The sequence below is a fragment of the Sporothrix schenckii genome, assembly GCF_000961545.1.
Source record: "Sporothrix schenckii 1099-18 chromosome Unknown Cont47, whole genome shotgun sequence".
NCBI classification, from domain to species: domain Eukaryota; kingdom Fungi; phylum Ascomycota; class Sordariomycetes; order Ophiostomatales; family Ophiostomataceae; genus Sporothrix; species Sporothrix schenckii.
In genome coordinates this window covers 5,293,725-5,320,895 of record NW_015971148.1, presented here as the reverse complement: position 1 = coordinate 5,320,895, position 27,171 = coordinate 5,293,725, and the positions used below count along the sequence as shown (strand labels likewise).

Genomic DNA, 27,171 nt, shown 5'->3' with positions numbered 1-27,171 from the left:
TATAGGGATGCAAAAATACAGGAATACAGGAACAGCATCCCCTCTTCTTCCGCTCTCTCTCCCTACACACACCTTTGCAGAATCTCACGCTGGCGTACTCCTCGCCTGTCGCCTCTCGCTCTCTGCATTGCCTTCCTTCCCAAAACGGGACGGGATCTTCTTCCGGCTGCCATGAATAGAAAAACAGGAAAAGCATCAACGATACAGCGCGGCGATGCTATAGTGTTCCTTGATTTTGCCTCGTTGCACTGCACTACCCTTTCCTTATCTGCCTTGCTCCCTCTCTCGCCTTTCCTCCGTTCCCCAGGCGTGCGTCAACTCGACGGCGCAGTAGATCGGGATCGCGCCACTTAAAACACGCCGTCAGGTAGCTCTCTCGTTTTATCTATATTTCTGTGCTTCCGCTCCGACTTCTGAAACGAGGTCGCATAGTCCGCCGAGCCCGTCTTTCGCCATAGAGTACGTACGCTAGGCTGTTTTTCATCAATCTCCAGGCGTTCGTGAACCACTTGCGCAACCTTTCTCGACTGTTTCATGGGAAATACGAAAAACAAAACAGGAAAAAAGAGAAGATCGCCAACAACGGACATCCGGCATAGGAAACATCTTCCTTTCCCATGACGGCCCTTTTCTCGCTCCATTGACAATCACAAAATTCCAAGCAACACGACCACATCAAACAGATTACTCCGGCAAACGCTGCTCCGACAAACAGCTTCAATCCCCCCCTTTCCCACTCCTACCATCGTTTGTACACGTCTCGCGTGATGTTCACGACCGTAAAGAACCACCGGCTGCTCTCGGACAGGTGCACGATGCGGTTACCGACCTGCCGCCAATTCACCCGCCGCGTCACCAGCGCGGCTTTCACGAACAAATCCGAGCTGGCGCCAATCGCCAGAAGTGCGGCGCCGGCGACGACCAGTATCGTGCGGGCCGTCGCCGACAGAGCCGGGGCGTCAAAGATGAGCCACCTAACCGTTAGACTAGAAAAACGACGGCGAAGAAAAGCACAAGCCATCACAGGACAACTCACTTGGAAGGCTGTCCAAGGCCAACACCGACCAATGCGCTCAGCGGAATCTTGCCGTCACTGGAAGCCATGACAAACGATGCAAGGGATTGGCGTATAGAGATTTTGTGCTGTTTACACAGCACACATTTGGTTTCCGCACATTCAATGTACAGAGATGGCACACGCTGGAACCACTGCACAGCGTCGCCAGGCAGCAGGCGCTCACCGCCCTGGTCTTTTTATCTGGTGATACTGCCCAGACCCATACTGCACCGTTCACGGTCAGACATGTCTGGACACCTGCAGCGAAACGAAACAGCCCCAATGACAAACCGTTGACGAGACTCTCCTGGCCCCCACAGATCCTCAGCAATCACACCTGCCAGCTCGTCGTTCGGTAGACCCGCCCCAGCTCATTCTGCATACACTTTACCCTGGCGAGCCTGGTTTCCTCTCGAGCCCTCTCCCAGAAACAACATCTGCCGACGCGTCGTTGGACCGTATCGCCAAGTAAACTTGCGAACTGGTGAGGCCAAACCTTGTTGACTTTTGGCGTCAAGTGAGTAAAGCCATCTACAGTAGATGCACTGTATGGATACTGTATTGGAGCGGCCTCCGCCTTTCGCCACTGGCAATCCTGACGTAATCAAACTAGCAAACTCTGAACTCGCTCTGCGCCGGGATTAGTCATATAACCTCTCCTGGCCAAACCGGTGTCCCACCTTCAGTAACAAAAAGGCCGCCTCGCACACTCTGATTGGCTGCAGCGTTCAGCTTAGCCTAGCAACCGCGTTGTTTGCCTACGGCCGGCCCTGTTGCTATGACGCATGAGCAAAAGGCCTGCAAATGAGGGGCAAAACTGGAAGCCGTTAGGTGGGAGCACCTGCCAATTTAAAATAAATAAGAGGGACGGTGCCGTCCACGACACTGCTCTCTGTTCGGGAAAGAACCACCACCCACTTCGTCCCCACAAGCAAAAGTAAATAAGGGAAGGAGCGACCAAAAATTATTGTGATTGTAAAGTAAAATAAACAATAATTAAAAATTGGTCGAACGGGGGCATCGTGCAAACAGGCTTTGCTGTCCTTTTTCTCTGCTTTTGGTCTCTACTTGTTCTCTACTTCTGTCTCTCCCACCCTCTGTCTGCCTCTTGCAATCAAGGCTGCGCGTGTGTGTCCCCTCCAATCCAAGACAAGATAGGCCCATCCGTCGTCATTGTCCCGCCCTTCGCCCTTTCCTCTTTGACGGGCGCTCCTGCCAAACGGCCAGCCTTTACTTACCCTTGACGCAAACCACATTTCATTTCTCATCTCCATTCTTCATCCATCTCTTTTTTTGGGTGCGTTCTCTCTTGCACTCTCGTTTTCGCGCACTCACTGTAGGCTTCTGGCATATCGCAACCCTGCTCTCGAAACGCATCTCACGCTTCCACGACCTCCCTTCCTCCCTGTTTCCGTGCCCGCACTGCACCGCGGGCCCCTTCCCAAAGCATGTTTGTGCTACGGAATGGTACGTCTTCTGTTTCTTTTTATTTTTTGCACTTCTTGCACCTCCTCACTCCCCAACACGTTACTGACCATCGTCTCGCTATAGCTGCCAAACTCCTCTTCGGCTCGGGCAGCCAAGAGTCCATGATCGAACTGCCCCAGGGCCAGCTCTACCTCGTCCGCCCCCTCTCCCCCAAGGGCTACTCCGAACTGCTCTTTAAAGACGCCGCCGCCCGCATCCGCCGCACCGCCCAGGACTTCCAGTACCAGCTCGTCGTCCAGCGCGTCTACGAGGAAGGCGAGGCCGAGCTGCTCGCCGACGAAGAGGGTGAAGACGCCGAGACAGACCCGCTCGCCGCCGAGCGCGACGAAAAGACCTTTTTGCTCGACGAGGCTCTCGAATTCCGCGTCGAGAAGCGCGACGAGGACAGCGCGGAGCACGTCCTGTGCTGGCGCGACCTGACGGGCGACGCCGGCGACGTCTACGAGTTTGTGTGCGACCGCAGCACCACCCACGCCGGCCTGGTCCACCAGTTTGAGCTCGCCGCCAAGCAGTGCCAGTACGAGCGCAAGTACCGCAAGCCCTACACCACCGCCACCGACGAAGACCTGCTGCAGTTCGAGTTTGCCGGCAAGCTGATCCCGCCCGCGAGCCCGCTGCACAGCCCCTCGCTGGCCCGCTCCATTGCCTCGACCGACTCAATGCTCGCAGGTGCCGGTGTCGGCACCACCGTGATCGACACGCCGACCAAGGCGCCTTCCAAATCCAAGACGGCCGTGCCAGCAGCAACCCCCGCGGCACCACCAGCCGATCCGGCGGAGACGTCGGCTGGCACGGCCGCCGCGGCGCTCAAGACCAAGGTCGGCGACGCGCCCGAGGCCAAGGAGATCTTGGCCGCCGAGCTCGCCGAGCTGCACTTTTTCGACTTCCCCTCGGGCTCGTTTGTGCTGCAGGACGCGTCGGTCACGGCCATTGTCAGCGAGACCGGCAACTGGCAGTACTGGCTGCAGGTCGCGAGCAAGGACCGCGATTGGCTGGGCGTGCCCGTGGTGGCCGACATCAACCCGGTCTTCAACTTTGAGTTCCTCAGCTTCATCTTCAACCAGTTCACCGCCGACGGCACCGCCTACTCGTGGCTGCTGCGCTTCAAGGACCAGGCGACACTCGAGCGGTTCCAGGAGGGCTTGCTGCGTGCCTTGTGGGAGCAGCTCAACGAGGTCAAGTGGTCCAAGATCAAGGACAAGGAGCGCGATTATGTCGCCGACGCCTTTGCGGACCTGGCCATGACGGACGTTCCCGAAGACGAGGAGGACGAGGAAGAAGAAGAGGCGTCTCATACGGAAGAGGACGAGGATGAGGACGCCAATTGGCCAAGGAGCGAGCACTACGACACTGACGAGGAGGCCGACGACGTGGACCTTCATCCCCGCGACAAGTCCACCAACAAGTCGCTCGCCGTTGGCTACAAGCACGACCGCTCCTTCGTCGTGCGCGGCTCGCAGATTGGTGTCTTCAAGCACACGCCCCAGAACCAGCTCGAGTTCTCCACCAACATCTCCAAGATCGAGACGCCCGGCGGCAAGCTGTTCAGTCCCAAGAAGGTCATGCTGCACAACGAGGATCGTAACATGATCCTGCAAAATGACACCGACCCCAACAAGCTGTACCGCATGGATCTCGAGTACGGCAAGGTTGTCGACGAGTGGAACGTCCATGAAGACATTCCGGTTGTGACGTTCGCGCCCGAGAACAAGTTTGCCCAGATGACCCACGAGCCCACGTTCCTCGGTGTGTCGCACAACGCCCTGTACCGCGTCGACCCGCGTCTCGCCGGCTCCAAGCTGGTGGACTCGGAGCTCAAGCAGTACGTCTCCAAGAACGACTTCTCGGCGCTTGCCACCACGGGCAAGGGTCACATTGCCGTTGCCTCCAACAAGGGCGACATCCGCTTGTTTGATCGGCTCGGCATCAACGCCAAGACCCATATTCCCGCCCTTGGCGAGCCCATTCTGGGTTTGGATGTCTCGGCCGACGGCCGCTGGATCCTGGGTACCTGCCGCACCTACCTGCTGCTCATTGACGCGCTGCAGTCGAGCGGCAAGAACGAGGGCCGCCTTGGCTTTGAGAAGTCGTTTGCCGCCGACAGCAAGCCACAGCCGCGCCGTCTGGCCCTGACACCGGAGCACGTCGCCCAGTTCGCCCACGAGACCGGCAAAGGCGTCACCTTTACGCCTGCCAAATTCAACACGGGCGAGGGCGCCGAAGAGACCAGCATCATCACCGCCACAGGCCCCTATGTCATTGAGTGGAGCCTCAAGAAGGTCCTGCGCGGCAGCAAGGCCCCCTACATGATCAAGCGCTACCGTGACGACGTCAAGGCCGACGACTTCCAGTACGGCACCGACAAGAACATCATCATGGCCCTGCCTCACGAAGTCAACATGGTCGACAACAAGTCGCTCAAGCGGCCCACGCGCGAAAGCATCGCCGGCGCGGCTCTCGCCGGCGCCGGCGGCAGCGGCGGTCGGCGGAGCGGCGGCAGCCGCATCTCGGGCGTCAACAGTGGGCGCTACAAGCTGGGCAAGGACGACGTTGTGGACTCGCCATACTAGGCCCGGTAGGGTCGAAGCATGCTCTTGGGTGGGGTTTTTGGGCGTTCCGGAATGCGTTTTACGGTCTCGTCAGTTTCTTGTCTATGTCGTTGATTCTTTCCGTTGTGTTTGAAGGTTGTTGCTACAGGCCTGCCTTGTTTGATCTTTTCTGCCATGTCTTTCGGTTCGCTTCGTTTTCGATTTAGTCGGACCCTATTTTGTCTCTTTTGTTTTTATCTGCCCTTCTTTGATACCTCAGTTTCGCAAATAATATAAAAACTCAAAAAAAAAGGAAAATGAGCCGTGATGCCTTTGTATCGTTTCTACTTATACCACAGTAGATAGAGTATGTATACCAATGAAATTTCTTAACAAAAAATGAAACCATCGTAGCGCGTGTCAGGAACTAGATAAATGCGGTTCGTATATTTCGAGGATTGGTCGCCTTGGACGGCAAGATGAAACTATAAAAATGTAATACACTTGCAATGAAAGTATGAAAAAATGAAGCAAAAGCAGCAATATCCACATGCAAACGCCCGTAGCTTGTCTTTGTTGTTTCCGTCGTTCGCTTGTGTGTTGTGTATGATGAGAGATTCCGTCCTCGCAAAACAAGCAACCAAACTAACAAGAACAAAAACAAGAAACAAATAAAAAGAAATCAAAATCAAAATACCAAAGAGAGAACCCGATTCGTCCAGCCTAATAAAGTTGTCCCATATTCTGCGTCGTCACCCTCACGCCTTTTTCCTCGTTTGTTTCTTTCTCGAATCGCTCCATTACGCCCTTATTGGTCTCCCGACTTGACGGCCCGCAGCTCCGACACAAAGCTTTGGCCCCACCACTGGCTCGTGTACTGGTAGACGTACCGCCGCAGCTTCTGGAAGTTGCCGTCCCGCTGCTCGGCCGGCATCGTCACCGCCGTGTAGATGGCCTTGGCCACGTCCTCGGTGTTCCACGGGTTGATGATGAGCGACCCGTTGAGGCTCTGCGCGGCGCCGGCAAACTCGGACAGAATCAGCACGCCGTGCCGGTCGTTTTGCGCCGCCACGTACTCGTAGGACACGAGGTTCATGCCGTCGCGCGTCGACGTCACCAGGCACACGTCCGACACCGCGTACAGCGCCGTCATCTCCTCGAAGCTCACGCTGTGGTACAGCCAGTGGATGGGCATGTACTCAACGGTGCCAAATTTGCCGTTGATGCGGCCGACCAGCTCGTTGGTCTCCTTCCAGAGGTCGCGGTACTCGTCGACGTCCTGCCGCGAGGGCACGGCCACCTGGACGAGCACAATCTTGCCGACCCACTCGGGGTGCTCGGTCAAAAAAAGCTCAAACGAGTGCAGCTTCTGCGGCATGCCCTTGATGTAGTCGAGGCGGTCGACACCGACGACGACGCTGACGCCGGCAAACTTCTTCTCGAGCTGCTGAATGCGGTCGAGCACTTTGGGGTTTTGGAAGGCATCTTCAAACTTGGTGACGTCGATGCCAATGGGGAAGGCGCCGACGGTGACAAAGCGGCCGTTCAGCTCGGCGCCGTTGGGCAGCGTGTTGACGCCCAGGATGCGCGAGCAGCTGCTCAAAAAGTGGCGCGCGTAGTCGTACGTATGGAAGCCGACCAGGTCGCAGGACAGCAGGCTCTTGAGGATGCCCTCGCGCACGGGCACGGGCAGGATGCGGAACATCTCGGACGAGGGGAAGGGCGTGTGCAGGAAGAAGCCGATGCGGACGTTCTTGCGCTCGGGGCCCAGCTCCTCGCGCAGCATCTGCGGCAGGACAAAGTGGTGGTAGTCGTGGACCCACACAATGTCGCCGTCCTGCACGTTCTCGGCCATGGTCTTGGCAAACTCGCGGTTGACGCGGTTGTAGGCCTGCCACGACAGCTCGTCAAACGTCACGTCCGACGGGTGGTAGTGCAGCAGCGGCCACAGGATGGAGTTGGAGAAGCCGTTGTAGTGGCGGTCGATGTCGTCCTTTGACAGGAAGACGGGCACGGCAGAAAAGTCCTTGGCGAGCGAGTCGATCATGGGCTTGCGCTCCTGCTCCGGCACCTCGAGGCCCGGCCAGCCGTACCAGGTAAAGTTGACCTGCTTGGCCATGCCCATGATGCCGGTGACAAGACCGCCCGAGCTCATAGAGAAGTCGTACTTGCCATCGCCCTGGCGCTTCACCGTGAGGGGCAGGCGGTTGGATACGAGGATCAGGTTGGCCTTGCTGCCGTCGTCGGGCTTCTTGGAAGGGTCCATGGCAGAGGCTGCGGCGGTTGTTGACTCGATCGGCTGTTGTGTTGGCTGCGTGGGCCCCGTAACTTCAACGTCTTCGTCGGCGGCGACCGTGGCGGAACCGGTGCGCTGTCGGGTTCGCGGAGGCTGCACGGGGGATGAAGAAAAGGCAGTGTCGGCGAACTGGCTGCTATCGTTGTCGCTTCGAGGATGCTTGGGAGGCATCACGATGTCCTGGGCCCAAGCCAAAAGCCAGTTAGTGGGCTGCTTAGGCTCTTTATAATTGGCACGGATTATTGTGACCACCCCCAGCAAAAACCGGCCGGCCAGCAAAGGGCTAAACAAGCGCAGGAAACGTGCTCCGTAAGTCCACTCGCAAAGCTCCAAGAGCGGCACCAGCCAAGCCAGGCTTGCTATTGGGCAGTTCTGGGCGGATTGGGTCGATTTGGGGCGATTTGGATGCTTTTGGTTCCCGTTTTTTGGCGGGGCTTCGTGGCGTGTAAGACACGACTTTGCCTCTTTGCTTGCTCGCTGCGTGCAGGCGGCGCACTCCCGGTGCTATGCATAGAAGGGCCGCAGCGGGCTGGGGGTGCTGCAGATCATAAGCGTGGGCATCAGCTGCATGTCAGGGCGGCATAGAATTCACGATATTTTGTTCTGATTATGAGGTGTTTACGGGTTCTCCTAATTTTGGCTTTATTTTGACCGCTGAGAAGGAAGGGCACACGTACGAAGTAACGAACCCGACAAAGGCAGGAGCGAAGGGAGGAGTGGCTTTGTGTGGGCAGATACTGCGAGGCGGGGCAAAGGGCCAACCACAAGGAGCAGAATCGACCAGCGACAAAAAGAACGCTGCACGCGGAAAGCGCACGCGCCCCACCAACGACGTAATACGTTTTTCTACCACACAGCACAGAAGCGCCCAAGCGGCAAGACCTCTGTACCGTTCCTGCCCGGTCTCGACCATTCCACAGCTATCAAAATTGTGCACGGAAGGTGCGATGGGTGAATAGCAGTCTCCTGTCAATTTAGCTTGGCAGCAGTGATTTGTGGCAGCTTCTCTGACGGCGAGGCATCGGCATCTCTTGGCCACACAACGCCCCGTCGTTCCACACCCTCTCGCGATGAAAAGCTAAGGGCGCGATTTTACGTGGGCATTTTTCCACCGCATTGGTACGACACTTTGTTCCTCCCGTCCTTTCACTGTATATCCTCTCGTCTGCCGCTTGGATGTCACGATAAATTCTCGTTCGGCCCTGTTCCATCGCGCCTTCTCCCGCCGGTGATTTGCTCGCGTTCACTCTTTCCGGCTTTGGTTTCCGCTGTGCCTTCCCTTCGCCCCCAGCGTCGTCCCCTCCATCATTCTTTCCCCATCATATGTTGTATTGAAGACTAGGCCCGGGCCTTGCTTTCCTATTTCGATGACATGCAGGGAACTGTAGCCATAGGCCTTCTGCGTGCCTATTTATGGCGTAGCTCAACAAATCGCTCACGACATGCTATCCGTCTAGTATAGCACTTGGCATGAGAGCTTCATTTGTGATTTTTTTTAAAAAAAAATAATAAATACATAGATAAGATCATAGATATTTAAGAAGAGTGCAAAGTTGGGTATCTTCATTTTGAGATGAAGCAAAAAGTCATAAAATTTCATCAATGGTATCAAGAGGTATAATATGTAACCGAAAAGAACAACGAACAGGTCATTTTCAAGCACCTCTCCTCCCGCACACGCGCCCGTCATTTTCATCCAATCCGATCTGCACATGGGCAATGAACTGAAGTAGGCTTTGGCTGCCGCTTTGGGTCGTCACGACTCAGCGCGAGACATTGTCTTCGTCAAGACTTACACGTGATGTATCACGTGGAGTGAATGATTATGTAACATTTTAGCGTGTTAACGGCGCGTTCCCTTGCTTGCATTTGACCCAAACAAACCTTGAGCTTGAAGCTTCACCAAAAGCTGGGCCTCGTGCATTTGTCTGTCGGGACTCGATCGACAGCGCCCCAACACGACTATTACTAGTCCCCTGGACGACGTACCAGATTTGTTCGAGAAACCACGATAATTATATTGCTTTTGTGTATATATTCTCGACTTGCGGCGCCCAGAGCTGCTTCCACGACGGCCTCCCAACATTTATTTGACTCTTACCACTCCCAAACACCGTTGCATTCCCGCTGCGCCTGACCTCCCGAAAATGGCGGTCTTCGGACAGCGTGTGCGGCAGACGCCTCACAATGTTCAGTGCCTGTTCGTTCTAACCAAAGTCCCTTTTTTACCCCTTGCGTCGAGGCAGTTGTTGCTAACCTCGTTGCTCGCCCCCAACACAGATATGACCTCGACAGGCGCGTGTACTGCGTCAAGACCTACCCCGTCCTCTCGCCCCAGGGTGTCAACATTGTCATCTGCGGCCACGAAAATGGCGTTTCGATTGTCTGGCGTGGCGGCCGGCGTCTCAAGGATGTGCGGAAGCCTGACCCAAAGCCGGCTGCGGCAACCAACGCCGACTCAGTGATGATTATCGACTCCGACGACGACGACGAAGACGCCGCGAAAGCCTCGTCCGCGACGTCTGTGGCGAACTTTGTCGACAAGCCCGTGTTTGAGGACGCGCCCGCCGACACAAACGCAGGCGGGTTTGCCGAGATCGTGCAGACACTGGATCTGGCCCTGAACCAGGCCGTCCTCAGCGTGGCTGTTCTGCCCATTGCACCCTGTGCAGCCAACGAGGCCGAGCCCAGCATTCTCCAGGAGAAGATGGTGTTTGCCATTACGTGCCGTGCGACAGCCGACGTGTTTGTCGTCACGCTGCCTCTGACACCACCCTCCAACGAGAGCAAGAACCGGCCGCAGCTGCGGACGAACCTGGTTGCCGGCAACTTGGGCCGCGGCGCGTTTGGCGACGTGCTCATTCCTCTAGGCGGCCAGAACCGGCGTGGCGAGGGCGTGGCGATCACTCTGGCCAAGCAAAAGACGGCACCGGCGCCTGCACCGTCGTCTGGCGCTGTGTCCCGTTCCGCATCCGCAGCCACCACGCCGCCGGCGCGCGTGATTGTGGCAGTCTATGCACGTGAAGCATCCGGTACGCTGCGGCTATGGGATGTCACGGTGGGCGCCAAGCGTGCGGCTTCAGAGCGGCCGATCGAGCCTTTTCAGACCGAGTACCTGCCCAGCCCTCTCACGAGCGTGGCCTTTAACCCGACGCACCCGACGCAGCTTCTTGCTGTCGACCCGCAGCGCGCCGTGCGCATCTACGACTTCACCATCCCTGCGATCCCGTCGGACGACATGGCCGAGGGTGCCTACCCGCCGCAAGGCTCGTGGCTGCTGTCCCTGTACCCGCCCTTTGCCCGTGGCGGGCTCACGCACACCGCGCGCAAGCCAGTTGTGGCCGCTTCGTGGATCGCACACGGCCATGCCATTCTCGCCCTGCTGGCCGATGGCCAGTGGGGTGTCTGGGACATTGACCGTGCAAGCTCCAGCAGCGGACGTGGGGGCGTGTTCGGCGCAGGGTCCGCGACATCGGGCATCCGCGGCGCTGCTCTGGCCAACTTTACCATCTCCGGTCAGATTGAGGGCACGACGCCGCTGCGGAATCCTGCGACCAGCGCCCGGAAGTCGACCGAGGGCGACTTTGTGCCCATGACACCGTACACCCGCCGCGATGCCCTCGCCGCCTCGTTTGCTGGCGGTGTCGAGCGGCTTGTGGCCATCCCCGGCGGCGTGGAGGTTGTGCAGCAGCGCTCGCTCCGTGGCACGGCTGCGGGAACGGAGACGGCTGTGCTGTGGCTGGGCGGCGCGGACTACACAGTGGCCGTCATCCCAGATGTATCCCGGTTCTGGGACGCGCAGCTGCGGCGGTCGTCGGGCGGCGGCGTCAACCTCTTCAGCGGTGCTCGGCCGACCCGCATGGCCCGCGTCCACGACCTCGGCGCCAGTCTGCAGGGCGAGCGGTGCTGTGGCGCCGTGGCTGTGTCATGGCCTTCGCTGCCAACGCTGCCGACGCAGCGCAGAGCCTCTGGGGTCCACGGTGGCGATGAAGACGAGCATGACGATGACGAAGACAACGAGGCAGCGACAAATACAAATGGTGGCCAGTCGATTGAGGTGCTCGTCCAGGGTGAGACCCGCCTGGTCGCGACCCGCGAGAGCGGCGAAGACGCCTATGCTGGTGGCTTGACAACACGTCTGCTGGCAGCGTCGGCCCGCCGGCGGAATGTGGGCGACACCGTGACAAGCGCCATTCTCGTCGAGCCGCGCACGCGCAAGCCCGGCACGGTCAAGTTTGATCTGGACGCGAACCAGCTTCGGCAGCAGCAGAGTCTCCTGCGTGGCGGCAGCAACAGCCAGCGCGGCAAGCTGGGCCCTTCGGCCTCTGGTGCCGGCGCGACACCACGCCGTGCGCCGCTGACACGCTCGCTCTTTGAGTCACCTTCACGCTCTGGCCCAGCAGGCAACAACAACAACGGCGGCGGCGACGACGCTGCCGACGCTGCCGACGCTGCCGACGATGCCGATACTGCCCTGGCGCTGACGCCGCAGCGGACACAGCGGTCCTTGTTTGACGAGAACGAGGTCACGCTGACACAGAGCATGATGCGCCCGCCGCCGCGCAACGTCAAGCCCGACCTGACGTTTGCGGGCGGCCTCGAGGACGCGGCCAACGCGCTCGACGATGAAGAGACGGTGCAGGACCGCAACGTCGAGGAAGAGATGCTCGACATTATGGAGATTGACCGGGCGCTCGAGTCGATGGAAGGCCGCCGCGACGGTGGTGTTCGCAACGTCTTTTTCGAGGGCGCCTAGGTCTGCCCTCCAACGGGCGGCAGGCGGCCGCGGCCGCGGCCGGTGAGCTACGAACATGCCTACGCGTTTCTGCTCGGCGGTGCGGCGCAAAAACGTGACAGGGACCTTGACCATGTCAATGACGTTCTATAGGAGGATACCCGAGGCACGAAGAGAGGTTATACGACGGCCTTTGGGGATGATGGAAAGGAAGCGGACAACGCGATCGGGAAGAAGCTGAATACGAACAAGCGGACGGAAAACCATACGGACACCCTGGAGGACTCCCTCGAGGCCTTGAAGAGATTGGCAAGTGCAAACCAGGTTCTGAACGAAACAGCGGCCGAAGTTTCGAAGCTGGAATCGGATCTGCAACGAATGAAGCAACAACAGGACGAAAGCGAGCGCATTAAAGCATCGGTGCGAAAGGTCCCAGACTACTCAGACAACGTGGGTCTCGCGGACATGGACCGACTCTTCCGTATCGACAGCCGGCGCATCAAGGCCGACGTGGACCGGTTGGAAGCGCTCCGCCGTCACGCGCATGCCGTGCGGCAAGAGTTCCACGCCTGCTTTTACTTTGCCGATGTGCTGCGGAACGAGGATCAAAAGCGCCTACGCCGGCACCAAGGCCCCCTCAAGATGTTTGGCGACGACATCCAGCGGATGCCACGGCCACCGCCCTTGGTCCGCACGCACAACCCGGTCTACATCATGCGCGGGAGAAAGTCGTTTGTCCACCACACCCGCCGGGCGGATGCACGCCGCCGCACGCCGGCCAACCGACGCCTGCACAACTACGCAGTGACCTGTCGCAATCTCCTCGTGCACGGCAGAGACACCTTCGTCCGGCACCTTCACACGTGGAACATGTGGAAGGCGATGCAGGGGCATAACGCCGCAAAGGCGCAGCAAGCAGCAGCGGCAGCAGCAGCGTTGGGGCCGAGCGAGACGGACTGTGACGGGGCGCAAGGCTTGTATGTGCTCGACAAAGGGCCCTCGCCAATGACAACCACGGTCCGGGACGGCACCGGCGACGACGGCAACAAACAGGCCTCTTTCGATCGCTACGGCTATCCCATCCGAACGCCCCGGGGACGCCTTCCGCGTCTGCCGTCCGGCTGCGACCAGCCTCCGGCCACGCTCGACGACGCCGACGACCGCTTGATGCGAGCCGACACTCCGGCCCCCTTGCCTATCTACAAGGACTGATGCCGGCCATCCTTCTTGTCGTTCCTAGTTTTGTTTTCTGTTTTCATCATGTCGTTTCCTACGTTGTCTTGTTGCTTTTTTTGCTTCTCCCCTTGTCGTCTTTCATTGTTTTCCCACACAGAGTATTGATACTGAGATATACCGAACCAGCTCTCCGCGACAGACACAAAAATAGCGAGTTTGTTTCCTTCTTCAAAGGGGTTGAGTGAGAGACGAGGCCGGGCTCCACCGGCTCGTGTCGTCTTTCCAACACCCGTGATGGTTTTGCCAATGTGTCCGCCTCTTTGGATCTGTCCCCTTCCTTCTCCCCCTCCCGTCCCCTCTCCGCACGGCATGGTGGAGCACAAGGCTTTAAACTTGTCCATCCTTGTTCCAGGCTCTGTATTCCGAGCGGTACATCAATCCCAGCCCGGGGCAAGATCAAATAATGAAGGACGAGGTTGCGCCGTGAGGGGAGACGGGCGGCGTTTGGTCATCCAACGCCGTCCGATCGCCCTCCTCGCAGCCTCACTACGTCTTTCTCGCCCGGGGCGACGCGCTTTGTTTTTGCAGAACGGCCTTCCCGTTGTTGGGATGACCGTTTGTGCGAAATAAACAACCACTTTTGACCAAATGGCCTCCCCGTCTTCGTTTCTCTCCATGGAGACGGGGCGACAGCGCGTCGGTACATTCGTCCCCAGCGCCAGACACGACAGACAAAGTGATGGCGTGTAACCACGTGGAGTGCCCCTAGAGTGCAAAGAGAGCGTATCAACGTATTGAGCGGACTGTTGATGTCGCGATTGGGTCACGAGGCCCGCTGAGGCATGTGCAGCCTTTTTTTCTTGTACTTTTTTCCACGCCCCAGTGTACGGAGCTTCGTGCCAGTTAGTGCCCCATTGTTGACAGTGCCGTAATTACCTTGGAGTCGATGAGAGTCTAGACGCTCTCCTCTCCAGCCCCAGAACGGGCACATGCGGTTGTACCTAAGGCATCAACGTCAGCAGAATGCGGGTAAGCCCAACGCGACACAATACGTAGCGTAATACGGAGTAATTGCGGCAAATCGGATGGGATGGAGACAGTCGCGCGTATGTTTGCTTCGGTGTTCGCGTTGTTTCTTTTTTTTTTTTTTTTACTCTCTATTTTTGTTTGCGTTTTTGGTGGGCTCGGTGCCTGAGCATAAGCTTGGCCCAACGTCCTGCACGTCTGCACAGTACTTGTCCAGGTCGGTTCCTGCATATTCAGATGCAAGGTGGAGTTGGCCTTGCATATGCGTGTCTTGCCCTTCGGCCTCCATATGTTTAATGAACGTGGCGAGGCGGTAGGCATCTTTCTCGATACTGGTGTCTGAACAGCCTTGCTTTTCTCCCTGCTTATTCTGGTCATCCGATGTCTGCAGGCCATCAAGCCTTTCTGGTTCGTGGCATTCATCAGGCCGCTCGTCGTCGAGATGACAAGGCCGTGTCAGAGACTATGCCGTACCGCGTCTTGACACGTCGTACAACATAGAGTCAAGCCAGATCGAGGACACCCGACAAACACTTTTCCCTTGTGCCCCAAATACGAGATGCGTGACCGCCAAGCAAGCCAAAAGTAAAATCTCTGGTGTTCTAGAGCTCACGGCCGTGCCTGGGCCAAGAATCTGGGCCGCCAAAAAAAGAAAAAAAAAAGGACAGAAAGGAAGGCCAATGAAAAGAAACAAGTGGTGCCTACCGGCCATAAAAAAGACGGGGAGACTAATGCACCCTGCGTGGCCGATGCGTGACCTCGTCACCTCGTGGAGCCTTTTTGTTTCTCAGTCTGGTTGTTTTCCGTTTTGTCTTTCGTCTTTCGCCTCTCTCTCCTTTCTAAATGTCTCGCCGTGTCTCTCATATGACAAGCATCTTGACCCAGTTCGTACCCTTTCCACTTCAGCTCTGCCCCAACATGGATGCGGCCCGGTTTTCTAGTACTTTTTCAATGTCGTCTGGTACAAGTCACTATTTGTACTCGCTGTGTTTTATTCCTCCCAAGACTTGCACACTGGCTCGACTTGGTCCAGTCCCAAAATAAACGGCCCTGGACATGCAAGGCAGACTTTGACTTGTATACCAGGTCGGGGCAGAGTCTTCACCTCAATGATTCCATCCGGTCGACTTAAAAGTCCGGAATGGTCGATGCATGCATGGCCCAATTCCGGGTCCCTCCCGCCGGCCGTTCAATAGTCGAAAGTCCGTCAAAGTCACTCAACACTGTATGTTGTACTGCGCAGACAGTATGCCATTCATGTACGAACGTACTTTTTGTACGACATTCATTCCAAACATTCCGTCTCACGTGCCTTTCGCCAAGACGAGTCGTCCCAGTGACATCGAAACGGGCTGCGGTAAAGAAGTGTGGGACCTCATTCTCTCGCGCCTAGACTCTTTTGCAGGGCTTTTTGGTTCCGAAGCGTCTGGAACTGCCAAAGGCTACGGTGGGATGGCAGGCACGCTTCCCACAGATTTCACTCCGTAATTACTCCGTCTTCCGTGCAAACGACCAAGGTTGCTTTTCTCGTATTCTCAGCAAAGACCACCGGAAGGATCGCGGGTCTTATTCAAGACGTCCTATTTCGGGCAACAAAAACACATCTTGGGCAAATGACGCCGTTGGATGGAACGCCGATATGGTGGTAGTTGTGAGCGTGGATGTGGACGTGAATATGGACAAGTACAAGTATATATGTGTATGTCGCACCGATACTCATACTAGTATGGCGTGCTGCAGCTTGGATATTACCGTCGCGTCCAGAAGCAGGTATTCTTCTTCATGCTTGCTGTCGTATCGAGAGAACTGGGAAGGCGATGCAGTGTCGATCGGGCATCGCACCCATTTTTCATCGCCCAAACTTTGCTGTACATATGTACGTCGCATTGTAGCACTGCCAGGGAGCACGAGGACACGCTCAGACTGCGTAAAGTGGCACATTTCATGCCTGAGGGGAAACGGAACGGGAGGGCAGAGGAGGGGGCCGAAAACAACGCGTCTCCCTCGCATCACTCTCAACTCCAGATCGGCCAGCAGGTCATAGCCCGCTGGCCGTCCCGTCTTTGTTTGTACCTTTGTGCCACGAAACAAAATGCACGAATCGATGTACTGATGATCGCTTTTTGTTTGCATTTGAGCAATCCGAACCAAACCTGTTCCACACCTTGGCAGCCCGTTGGCACATAGAGAGGACAAACAGAACATAAAAAACGAACAATGCAAGCGGCACAAGAAAGAAGGGACAGGGCAGGCGACTCAAAGCGGCCAGAATACTTGTGAAAGGGAGCATCGAGACAAGTGAGAGGCTAAATTGCCGAAAGAGGCATCCAAAGCAAGTCAAGTAACCAGGAGATAAGAGGGGGACAAAGACAAAAACAACGCATCGACTGTCGATACTTTGCATGGCTTCGTTTCGAGTCGTTCTTAGCCACTTTGTTCCCTTGTATGACCTCATCCAAGGATGCTGTGCTTGCATGTGCCTTCACTTTGTTTCTTGGAAAGTTGTGTTTCGTTTTCGGCCAGGGGACAAGGAGAAGCTGCAGGGGGACCTGGGGACGAAACCCAAAAGTGAACGCGAGCTCGACTTGGCTGTGAGAAGGGAAGGGGGGGTTTAAGCTTGACCGCGGCCTGGGCTCAGCACACATTTAATCGTTTGGGACGCCAGAGGCTGTGCTGCAGTTCCCTGCAACTTTCATGAAATGTGCGGCCGGCGAACGACGCCGGCAGGACGGTGCCTCGGATGCGGAGTTGGCACTGTCTGCAAGTTTTTCCTCTTCGTCGAGCATGGCCATCCTCCGTACTCACTTTTCCCCTCAGCGAGATGATCTGTTGTCTCCCTTCATCTGCCCATGCGTTCTTCTGCTCCTCTCCCTAGATGCCGAGCATCGTATGCTGGAAACCATTACGGTTGTCGAGCCTGATTCTCGAAAGGCACGACAAAGACCGTCCTCGTGACTTTCTTCATTGACGGGAAGACAAAGTCAACGGGACACCAGCAACCAACGAATGACAAGGGGACACAAGGACTCACCAGCGAGAAAACGGCTTTGCCTAAAAACAGGGCCTGCCCACTATTCATCTCGGATCGCCGCTGGTGTTTCCCGTTTTCTCTTTTTGGGTGCCAACCTCGCTGCTGATCTCTGTGCGCAGGGACCCGGACGATCCACTTCTTGGCCGTGTCGTTACTCAGTACGAATAATACCGTGTACGGTGCGCGTTTCGTTTCCGCGGAGGAGGTAGGGAGTAAATGGGATTCCAAAGCGAAAAGAGCGAAAGCCGCGCGGTTTGCCTCGATTAATTTCTTTGCCTCTTCAGGGGGCATCGCGGTCCATTTGGGACATTTGGGTGCCTCAAGGTGTGCTTGTCACTCTCATCATCCGCTGACTCACCGTTGTCAACGCTGTTTGTGCCTCTTTGTTGCCAACGTCCGTCAGGGTTCTGTCTTCATCCTGTGTCGCCGTTCATCTTCAACTTCATCCAACCGCCAGGTCATTTCTTTCATCTCGGCTGATTGTCTCTGATAAAGCGAATTCCGTGGTCGTCGCTTTGGCCTGCCGTATCGTCCGTGGCACAGGCTTCAGGCACAGCCGGCTGTGCTTGTGAGCACTGCAGCATTGTAGGTTTGCAGGTATGAAGCCGAGAGATAGATCTTTTGGCGCAGTGCCACCGACAGCACACGACGTTTGCCTCCCTGCGTTTTCATTCGCACCGTGCAAATGATCGACAGTGTCTTCCATCTCCCGCGCCTGATACCACGAAACCGGGCTTAGCCAGGCACCCTGGCTCGCTGTCACCGCCTGTGTCTCTGTTTCGTGCTATGCTGCTGTGCTGTGTTGTGAAATTACCGAGGAGCACACCTTTTGGGTTGTTTTGATTCAACGCGCTCTCCCGCCAACATCCACCCTCCACCACAAGAAAAAGGGGGGATGTCCCGTTCTTTCCCATTTCCTTGCTAGTGCTTTTCAGGTACCAGCCAATGATAGCAGTGGATCGGCGATTCTTCTCCACTTTTCCGTGCTCTCATTGGCCCATACCCTTCGAATGCTTCCCCAACTCCCCGTTCACGTTGAACGGGATGCCCCCTGTTGCAACCCTGTGCCTGGTGGCTGTACACATTAATTCCTTTTCAATAGCTCACAATTTGCATAAAACATCGCTTTTGTGCAGGGACAGCGCGTGCTGCTGGGTGCGTACCTGCGTTACGCCCGAGTAGTGCAATGCAGCGCCAGGTACCGCGTCCCCCGTCACCCAGTCGCTCCTGCCCACTCAACGACAGTCGTATCGCTAGAAAGTGCTTTGCTAGCGGTACCCACAGTTGCAATTTCCCTTTTGTGCCTCGCTTTTCGCTTTTCTCCTCACTATCCCATCGCCCATGGCGCAAACACTCCCCTGTAAGATGCCTCGCAAATGTATCTCAGTACTCCGTGTAGGCACTGTCTTTGTCTCTGTTTTTTGTTCCCTCAACGCGCCTCTTTATCGCACTGCCAGTCAGGAATGAAGCCTGTGAACGGGCGACCCACACCGTAACAGCCCAGAGTCGCACCTTCCCCAGTAGTCATCCACACTTTATCCACAACCCAGAGAGCCAGACTCTTTCCCTTCCCAGACGGTTCCTTGCGCTTCCAACCAGAGCAGAAACCAGCGTGCCTGGCCAGGTCCTGCCTGGCTCTTTCCCCCCCTGGCCTGGCTGTGTGGTGCCTGCCCAGCCCTCCGCACCCCTACCAGCAAAATCTTTCTCACCCAATTTTCTTCGCAATCTCCTGTTTTCTCGCTCTTTCCTTCCACGCCCGCACACCCCTGCTCCCCACCCAACCATTCTTTCTCCTCCCTCTCCTTCCCCCATTCTCCTTTCCCTCTCACTCTCTCTCGTCTTTTCCCTCCCTTCCCCTTTTCTCTCATTCTTCCCATCGTCCCCTTCGAAAACCTTCACTCACCCACCAACACCATCGCCATTTGTTTTCGGACAAGCCACTCGTTTAACCTCCATTTCGTCTCTCCTTTTTTCAATACGCTCTTTTTCTTTCTTCTCGTTCGGTTTCTGCTTTTCTCTTTCGGTCTTGTTTCGTCTTTTCATCGAACCAGCCTACGATCCCGCGCTCGTCCCTGATTCTTGGATTTCTCCCGACACAAAACACAACGCGTCTGCTAATCCGCGGCACGTTCGTCGACGATCATCGAAACGAAACAACTGAGAATATCTCGAGGCGGATAACAGCAAATCGACTGGGCTCTTCAATGTCGACACTCCTGTGAAGGATAGCATCGACAGGAAACGGCCACGACGAAGCATCTCCGACAATTGAAAGGCTGACTCCGACATCAGAAAGAGACAGCAACAAGAACACAATCCCTTTCCCCATAGATCTCGAAAGTCGATCGTGGCAGGACCAACGCATCGGCGCTCCCTCCCATCCGTTCGTATTCACCATCGGAATCGTGACAGGGACTCTCTTCTACGTTTGAAGAGGCGCATCGCTATTTCGACACTTTCGACAACGATCACCTACAATCACTCCAATTCACGCAAAAAAAAAAACACTACCAAACTGTACCAACATGAAGTCCATTGCATTAATCGGCATCTCTGTCGCCGGCTTCGCGGCTTCGGCTGTTGCCGCCACGGCAACCAAGATGGGTGTCGAGCAGCCGTCGTCGTCCCCCATCTACATGCAGCCGGTCGTCCAGGGTTGCTTCTCGTCATCCGGTGACCTCGTTTTCAACTCATCCCAGCCTTTCAACTCGCGAGGCGCATGTGGCGGGACCGTCTGCCAGGCCATGGGCAAGGCCGTCGCCGCCTCCACCGAGGGCAGCAAGTGCTACTGTGGTGACAGCTACCCGCCCAACTCCACGCTCGTCGACGACAAGTACTGCAACGCGCCGTGCACAGGATTCGGCCAAGACGCCTGTGGCGGCACTGGCTACTGGACTGTCTACAACACCGGTCTCGAGCTGTACGGTGTTCCCTACGCAAACGACTCTTCCTCGTCGTCCTCGTCGTCGTCTTCGACCGCCACAACTGCTTCGACGACCATGGTCGGCGGCCAGACCGTCTTTGTGACGCAGACGAGCGAATCCGATAACAGCGGATCGAAGAAGTCGAGCACCAACACGGCCGGCATTGCTGCCGGTGTCGTTGTTGGCGTTGTTGCTGTGGCTGCTGCCGTGGGCGCCGGCATCTTCATTATCCGTCGCCGCCGCAACCGCGCGATCGAGGAGGAGTACCGCCGCAACGCTGCTGTCAACGCCTTCTTCAGCGGCGGCAGCGGCAAGGCAGAGAGCACGACGGGCAGCCACAGTATCTCGGATTCCCGGCTAGACCCCGTCATGTCTCAGCGCCGCATGAGCGACGGCAGCATCGCCGACAACGAAGACTACTCCAGAAGGATTCTCCGAGTACGTGTAACCCGTAACCCTTGCGATGATGCCGTGACGATTTACTATTTAATATGCTTCACAAGGAACACAGCTAACATAGCAACGCAGGTCACCAACGCTTGAGCCAGCCACTTGCCTGAGTCACGACGACGCACGAACTTTTGTTTGTTCTTTACTTCTCTGTCCTACCATCGGCATACTCGGCGTTTGGGTTCTCTTCGTTTCTCTCTATCCACCACACTTTCGACTACCGGCCACCCGACCCCCACGGGTTCTATGATGACTGGATTCGGCTTTCGACTTCTTTGAAAACCACGTCCCCTACTACATCACTTTCCGAGGCATTACATTTCGGCAGCCTCGTCCATTCCCTTATCGCGATTTGATTTTATTTCCTGCTGCGTTATATACACACTCCTTATTGATACAAAGTCAAACTATTGTTATGGCTTCTTTTTGTGGGCTGCCGATGGGTCGATGTGTTGATATACTTGTTTTTCTGGCGGGCGTCTTTATTTCTCAATTGACCTATTTCCTATTTTGCCTGTTTCTCTCTCCTTTCGTATCTCTCCGTCGTTCTTCCGTATTCTTTTATATTCTTTACTTTTGTTTCGAAATGTCGCCATTCGAATCTTTTTTATTTACTGTTTTGGGTCCTCTTTTTCTCCGCCACCATTATGTGGGAGAAGACGAAAACACCGCACAAAAGACAAAATCAACCTCAAATACTACTTCTTAAATTCTTTTTTAGCCCTGCCCGCCCAGTGGACAGTCGTGATTTCTGATGCTCGTTGCTGGATTGCCTACAATATGGGTTCCTACTGACATTTTACATGGGAATTGAAACCATAACGCCCACATCATATTCACAGCTACCTTACGTTGTACGGTGACTCAATCCAAATGCCACTACCACACGCATGTTTGCAGTTGCTCGACGACGTGCGTGCACTCACAATCATTTGTCTCCCGCGCACCCTCACGGCTCGTCCCGTTTGTGGTCAATCGTGCCTATTTACACCTCGTCATTCCTGTGCATCGTTTTTTTTTTGTCCTATACCATCCCCGATACGGCCTCGCCGTGGCCGAATCCATGTCCATTGTGTCGCTCTCTGTCTTTCTCCTTCACACGTCTCCAGAAGACAGGAAGTGAGAAACACAGTCGATGGGCGCATCCAGCTGTGGGGTTTACAAGACGGCCCCTGTCAGCCTGGACCACGGTCACGATCACCACCAGCACGATTTGACATCCTCGATCACGCGACAGTGGCAGCGATACAGCGCGGCCTAACGTTGTTTCCCCTGTGGCCTTTGGGTCAGGTCACCACGACAAAAACATGACTGCTAGTTCGACGACGCTACGCCGGGACGAATGCTGCCAACAAGCAACGACCAACGACAGCAACAACAAAGCTGGTTATCAGCCAGTACCAGCAGCAGTACCCCCAACCCGCGCCATATCGTGTCCTTATCTGGGCGTAGAATCTGTCCCGTCTCCATGCTGCCACGCCTCTGACGATGTGTCAATGGGCAATGAGCCCAACCGTCTGCCTGGCTCTGCTCGCGCTGTTGTTCCTCCAGCGGCGTGACGCACTGTATCATGTCACTACATAGATAGGGGCTCTGTCTCGATATGAGTAATACCTGTAGGGAAAAAGGCCGTGATGAGACAAGCAATTGGTCCCCTCCAGGACGATAGATGCAGAGCTTCACGGCACAGCCTCGTTGTAACGAAAGTATCGATGTTAAACACTCTAAGCTATGCCATATATTTTTTTTAAAAAAAATTGGTGTCGTAAAATATCTCATTTTTGGCTATGATTACAGCGTAAGACATCTGGCAGAGTTTAAACATTATCGAATCTCATGGTTTATTTACCTGTTGCCAAAGCATATGAATCTATAAAAATAAAATCAAACCATGGGTTTTCCGTCATTTTTTATATGCTATTTATTATAACTGTTATTTTTTTATTTTCACCAAAAATCCAGACTATGACCAAAACACCCTTTCCCCTTCAAAAGAAATGATCCTCTCTCAGGAATAACAACATAGGCCTCGTGGGATGGAGCAGGGGGAGAACAAGACAAACATCGACCTTGCATTTTCTTTGGGTGATACCGAAGTCTTACTAGCCGGAGACAAAAAATGTCACGATATCCTGGTATCCCTCAAGTTTTCCCGACAGTTTACAAGACATGAGCAAATAAGGGTAGACCGCAGTCTTCCAGTCGTTTGGGATGACGCAAGGGACAAGGCAGGGACAAACAAGGGACACAAAAGGACGGGTAGAGGGATGCACCGGACTCTCGGCGGACCCGTAAACGGACCGGAAAATGAGACGACATGAAAAACGAGCTTGACAAGGGCAGCTGAGCTCCTATTCGGCTGGTTTTCTTTTGTCCTTTGATTTTTTCGTTTTCTTCTGTCTCCCTTGTATCTACCTCTTCTCGATTCAGTGCCACCCGATGTTGCTTGTATCCCCAGGGCGAGTCGGCCATCCAGACGGTCTAAAACCTGCGCACAAAACGTATGATATAAAAACCGAAGGCGGAGTGGGGGTAGAGAGAGGACACAACGGGGAAGCTACCCGAGAGGGTCAATACCTGAGTAGTAGTGTACGATGGGAGGGCAGTCCCGGACGGGATGGTACGGGGCAGTGGAGGGCCAACGTGGGCTGTGGGCTCTCGGGTTGGCTGTAACTGGTTCTTTGATGGAACGACGTAAACTAGGCATGGGTCGGTCTGGGACGAGTCGAATCGCCGATGCATCAGCGAAGAGGCATTTTGGACAATCTGCAAAGCGATAAAGGCCGAGAAAGGCCCAGACGAAGAGCCTGGCGAAAACGAAAAAGCGAGGGCTGTTCGGAGCGGAGGACTCGTTTGCCCGTCAGCACGGACAACGGACAATGTACAACGGAAAGAAACGGGCCCGACATGACATGGACCGCTGCAAATGCCTCGTCAGACCAGAATGCAACTGGTGAGACACCGTCGACATGCATATTTTTGCTTTTGTTGCTCGATTTATGTTTAGTTTTGTTTCCTTTTTGAATTCTTTTCCCGTTTCTCCCCCCCCCAGCCCCCTCCTCCCACATTATCGCCTCGGTGTGAACCAGACCCCATGTTCATAGCCTGCAGATCGCGTTTGCACTTATGCAAGGTAGGTGCATACGAAGTACTGGCGAAGAAAAGTCGACAAAGGGCAAGAGTGAAAAAGGCGAAACAACAACAAGAACGGCCCTGCAGTCCTGCAGGTCGTGCATGCAAGGCCTTGCATGTATCCAATGAAAGGCGAAGCGGTGAGATACCGGAAAGGACTAGCGACATTGTCGCACATCCTTTTGACTCTTTTCTTTTCCGCTTTGGTTGGGGCAAGACATTCTGTCACTTCTGACAACTGGTCCTCGAGGTGCTGGTCGCTTTTTTATCTTTTTTCTCTCAATGCAGTACGCCGTACGGAGTAGTCATTCATTCGGCATACATGAGAAACAAGTACTTTGCAATTCCATTTTCTTGGGTCCTGGGTTTGTTAGGGATGCGCTCTCGTGCCATTTTCTATTGGACAGTAAAGGACGAGCAAGGGTCCCCCCCATTTTGCCGGAAGACCACCCTGGTATGCCGGCAAGCATATTGAAAGACAAGAACGGCAGACGCAGAAAGAAGAAAAAATAACAAAAAAACAAAAAAAAAACACGGCCGACAATTCCCTCCCGTCAAGGTAGGATGCAGCTGTAGCTGCAGATTCTGAAGCACGCCATGAAAGCACTCCAAGGCGCGGAATGGGAACAGAACCAGGAGGGGATGTGCAGGATTGGAGGAAAGAGGTGTGTGACGACGCTGGAAAGTTACGATGCAAGGGGGAGGGGGAAAGGAAAACAAATACGAGTCGTCATCAACAAAATGAGCAGTCAACAGTCCGAGTAATCGGATAAACGAGTAGCTTTCGAATTTGTACCACGTATGCACGACAGAATTCACTTTTTGCGACGGAGCCTCGAGCCCATGCTGTGGCAGAAAACCGAAGCCACTGATTTGCTATGTGCGGCTTCTTTGCATCGGGCATAAACATGCGAGAGCTCTGGAGGAGACGCACTGTATCACATTCCACAACAGGAATAACACGACAGGGACAACAAAAGCCCGCGCGAGCAGTGGAAAAGGAACAAAATAAATTAAAGAGGGAGGGAAACCACCACGTGTGGACTGTGTGCCTCTTTGGTTATCGTGGCGGTCGCATGGCTGGTGGACAAGCTGCAAGAATTGTATACAACACTATCTCGACATTGTACACCGTAACGACTTTTGCTCGCCATACGCCTTTCTTTGTTTCTCTATTGGCTTAGCTCACCAGTTGGACCTGTTTGGCCCCCAAGATGTGCCAAGTTTAGGCGACAAAAGGCGCCAGTTGCCAACCGCCCAAGACCGTGTGACACATCTTTTCCTGTTCGCTAGAGTAGGATGCGTACCGGTTCGGGGGCACATAATTTTTGTTTTTAACGAGAGCACAGGCCAGGCCAAGAGCATGTTGCCGTCGACGATCGACAGCCTCGGGATTGCGTAGAAGGTGGGCATGGCATATCTTGGACTCTCTTTTTGGCCTTTTCGGCATCTGTTTCGGATTGTGTGTTTTGCGTCCCTCTTTTTTCTTTGTCGTCCAATATCTTGCTGGGCGTTGCCTTGGAGCTCGGTTTGAGATATTTGGAATGACGACGCCTAAGCTTGAAAGGTGGGCCTGCCACGTCGTAGCTTCCTCACAGCAGGCCGGATTTACTAAGGGGACAACCGGACACTGGACTTGCCCGATTAGACGACAAACTTTCCTCCAACAGACTGCCTTCCAAGGGAGAAAAGGCAAGAGGCCGGGGCCAACACGGCGCCAAAACCCAAACGATGGGGAAGGAGCCAAATCGATCGACTGGGCTACATCGCCTCAAGGAAAGAGCAGGCCGGGTTTGCCAATCAAAGAAAGAAAGAGGCCGTAAGGCCTTGGGGGCACTATTATGGACTCCGACCTGGGCCTGGCCAGAGTGCCAAGCGGGCTCCGGTGAGGCGAATAGGGACGAAACAGCAAAGAAGAGACAAGTGACTGGCAAAAATTAGAGAAAGAGGGGCTGTTCAAACACGTCGAGGCTGTCAACTGGAAGTGGCAAACGGGCAAAAATTCCATAGACCAAAACAAGAAAAAAAAGAAAAAAAGAGAAAAAAGAAAGGAAAAAAGAACGAAAGAACGAAAGAACGAAAAAACGAAAAAACGAAAGAAAGAACTGGACCAGCTCACAAGTTGCAGCCAGGCACCTAAACGAAAGGCAAACTACCAAAAGGGGAAGTTGCCAGCTTGAGATGGGAAGATACAACTGGGGCAAGAACGTGGTCCTCGTACGATGGAAAACCGGAAGGAACATATGAGGACACGAGATGGAGACAGGTCCGAAGGTGAGTGGTCGCTGTGAGGCCAATCACATCTAACCAACTGTGCGTGTGTAAAAGTCATAATGCCCTGCAGTAAGGAGTAGTACCTTTGCGCCTGGATGGATTGCGCGTTAAGAGGTGTCGCGCGATCACAGACCTTGTCCATTCTCGTCTCCATTCCTGGCTGGCCGTTGTTGTCTTGTCTCGTTCCTTCTTCAAGCGCCACTCGTCGCGCCCTCGCGCCTGCCTCCTTGTAGACTTGCATCGCCGTTGACATCCACTCGCCATCGGAAAAAAAACGGGCGCGGCTGCCTTTTCTGCCATTCGCCCCTCATACTTGGGGAGTTTGCGACGTCACTGCGTAGCTGCTGGCCACTCCCTTTTGTTCTCTCGTAGTTCGCTCCTTCCCGCAGGCGGCAATCCATCGCCGCTTTAGGAATATCACGCTGTTGCTCACAGTCACCCATCGTCGCTCTTTCCCCGTCTCGACACCTGCCCGTGCTCCATACGGTATATCGAAACCCCTTTTCCAAATTCATCTCGACTTTTTTCTTTCTTTCTCCTAATTTCCTTTTCACCTCTCCTGCTCCTCCGGCTCTTTACGTCGCATCTCGACACTCGCCTCCCCACGCCCTCGTCCTCCCCACAGCGCATCCCTATCGGTTCGCGCCTCTTGTTTCCTTTCTGGTCTCCTACCAGCCTGGGCCCAGACCCTCGATCCTCCGCCGCACAGATTACGACGGCGGAGATTTCCAGAGGACAGCGTCAGATGCAGCCCAGCCTAATAAAAGCACAAGCCAACTCGTCCATTTCGTCCAATTCGCCAACGCCAGGTCTGCCGAGCAGCATTCTCCGCTCCCTCGCCCCCAATCCATCAACTGGCACCACCCCGTTAGCCGTCCAAGCCCAGGGAAGCTAGAGATCTCAGCCAGTCATCTGCACGCATCGCGTTGGTTCCTAACCGCATTCTGTGACGTTGGCTTTTTTTCTGACGAAAGTGGTGCCTCTTTTTCCGCCCTGTGCTTTCTTTCCTGCCTACTCTTTCTACGGAATACCGGAGTACGGAGGAGGGCCTCTG

General features: G+C 55.1%; 9 protein-coding genes across 9 annotated transcripts; 5 read left to right on the top strand and 4 right to left on the bottom strand.

The window, feature by feature from the left end:
- Nucleotides 1-739: 739 nt before the first annotated feature.
- On the bottom strand, nt 740-1,104 carry SPSK_04673 (uncharacterized protein; the record flags this gene model as incomplete). The annotated part of the gene is made up of 2 exons (XM_016731473.1): nt 740-986; nt 1,037-1,104. 2 exons carry the CDS (start codon nt 1,102-1,104, stop codon nt 740-742), a joined length of 315 nt encoding a protein of 104 aa, XP_016586205.1.
- Nucleotides 1,105-2,505: 1,401 nt separating this feature from the next.
- On the top strand, nt 2,506-5,115 carry SPSK_03995 (vid27 family protein; the record flags this gene model as incomplete). The annotated part of the gene is made up of 2 exons (XM_016730810.1): nt 2,506-2,524; nt 2,609-5,115. The coding sequence occupies 2 exons, from the start codon at nt 2,506-2,508 to the stop codon at nt 5,113-5,115; spliced, it is 2,526 nt and encodes an 841-aa protein (XP_016586204.1).
- Nucleotides 5,116-5,881: 766 nt separating this feature from the next.
- Nucleotides 5,882-7,540, bottom strand: SPSK_04197 (alpha,alpha-trehalose-phosphate synthase (UDP-forming); the record flags this gene model as incomplete). The annotated part of the gene is made up of 1 exon (XM_016731008.1): nt 5,882-7,540. One exon carries the CDS (start codon nt 7,538-7,540, stop codon nt 5,882-5,884), a length of 1,659 nt encoding a protein of 552 aa, XP_016586203.1.
- A 1,976-nt stretch (nt 7,541-9,516) lies between these two features.
- SPSK_03996 (uncharacterized protein) lies at nt 9,517-12,125 on the top strand (the record flags this gene model as incomplete). The annotated part of the gene is made up of 2 exons (XM_016730811.1): nt 9,517-9,569; nt 9,650-12,125. The coding sequence occupies 2 exons, from the start codon at nt 9,517-9,519 to the stop codon at nt 12,123-12,125; spliced, it is 2,529 nt and encodes an 842-aa protein (XP_016586202.1).
- A 55-nt stretch (nt 12,126-12,180) lies between these two features.
- On the top strand, nt 12,181-13,316 carry SPSK_04388 (uncharacterized protein; the record flags this gene model as incomplete). The annotated part of the gene is made up of 2 exons (XM_016731196.1): nt 12,181-12,204; nt 12,258-13,316. 2 exons carry the CDS (start codon nt 12,181-12,183, stop codon nt 13,314-13,316), a joined length of 1,083 nt encoding a protein of 360 aa, XP_016586201.1.
- Nucleotides 13,317-17,208: 3,892 nt separating this feature from the next.
- SPSK_04643 (uncharacterized protein) lies at nt 17,209-17,628 on the bottom strand (the record flags this gene model as incomplete). The annotated part of the gene is made up of 1 exon (XM_016731443.1): nt 17,209-17,628. One exon carries the CDS (start codon nt 17,626-17,628, stop codon nt 17,209-17,211), a length of 420 nt encoding a protein of 139 aa, XP_016586200.1.
- Nucleotides 17,629-19,862: 2,234 nt separating this feature from the next.
- SPSK_04473 (cell wall integrity and stress response component) lies at nt 19,863-20,804 on the top strand (the record flags this gene model as incomplete). Its single annotated transcript, XM_016731279.1, has 1 exon — nt 19,863-20,804. One exon carries the CDS (start codon nt 19,863-19,865, stop codon nt 20,802-20,804), a length of 942 nt encoding a protein of 313 aa, XP_016586199.1.
- A 1,214-nt stretch (nt 20,805-22,018) lies between these two features.
- On the top strand, nt 22,019-22,270 carry SPSK_04739 (uncharacterized protein; the record flags this gene model as incomplete). Its single annotated transcript, XM_016731534.1, has 1 exon — nt 22,019-22,270. The coding sequence occupies one exon, from the start codon at nt 22,019-22,021 to the stop codon at nt 22,268-22,270; it is 252 nt and encodes an 83-aa protein (XP_016586198.1).
- Nucleotides 22,271-26,308: 4,038 nt separating this feature from the next.
- SPSK_04740 (uncharacterized protein) lies at nt 26,309-26,560 on the bottom strand (the record flags this gene model as incomplete). Its single annotated transcript, XM_016731535.1, has 1 exon — nt 26,309-26,560. The coding sequence occupies one exon, from the start codon at nt 26,558-26,560 to the stop codon at nt 26,309-26,311; it is 252 nt and encodes an 83-aa protein (XP_016586197.1).
- Nucleotides 26,561-27,171: the final 611 nt, after the last annotated feature.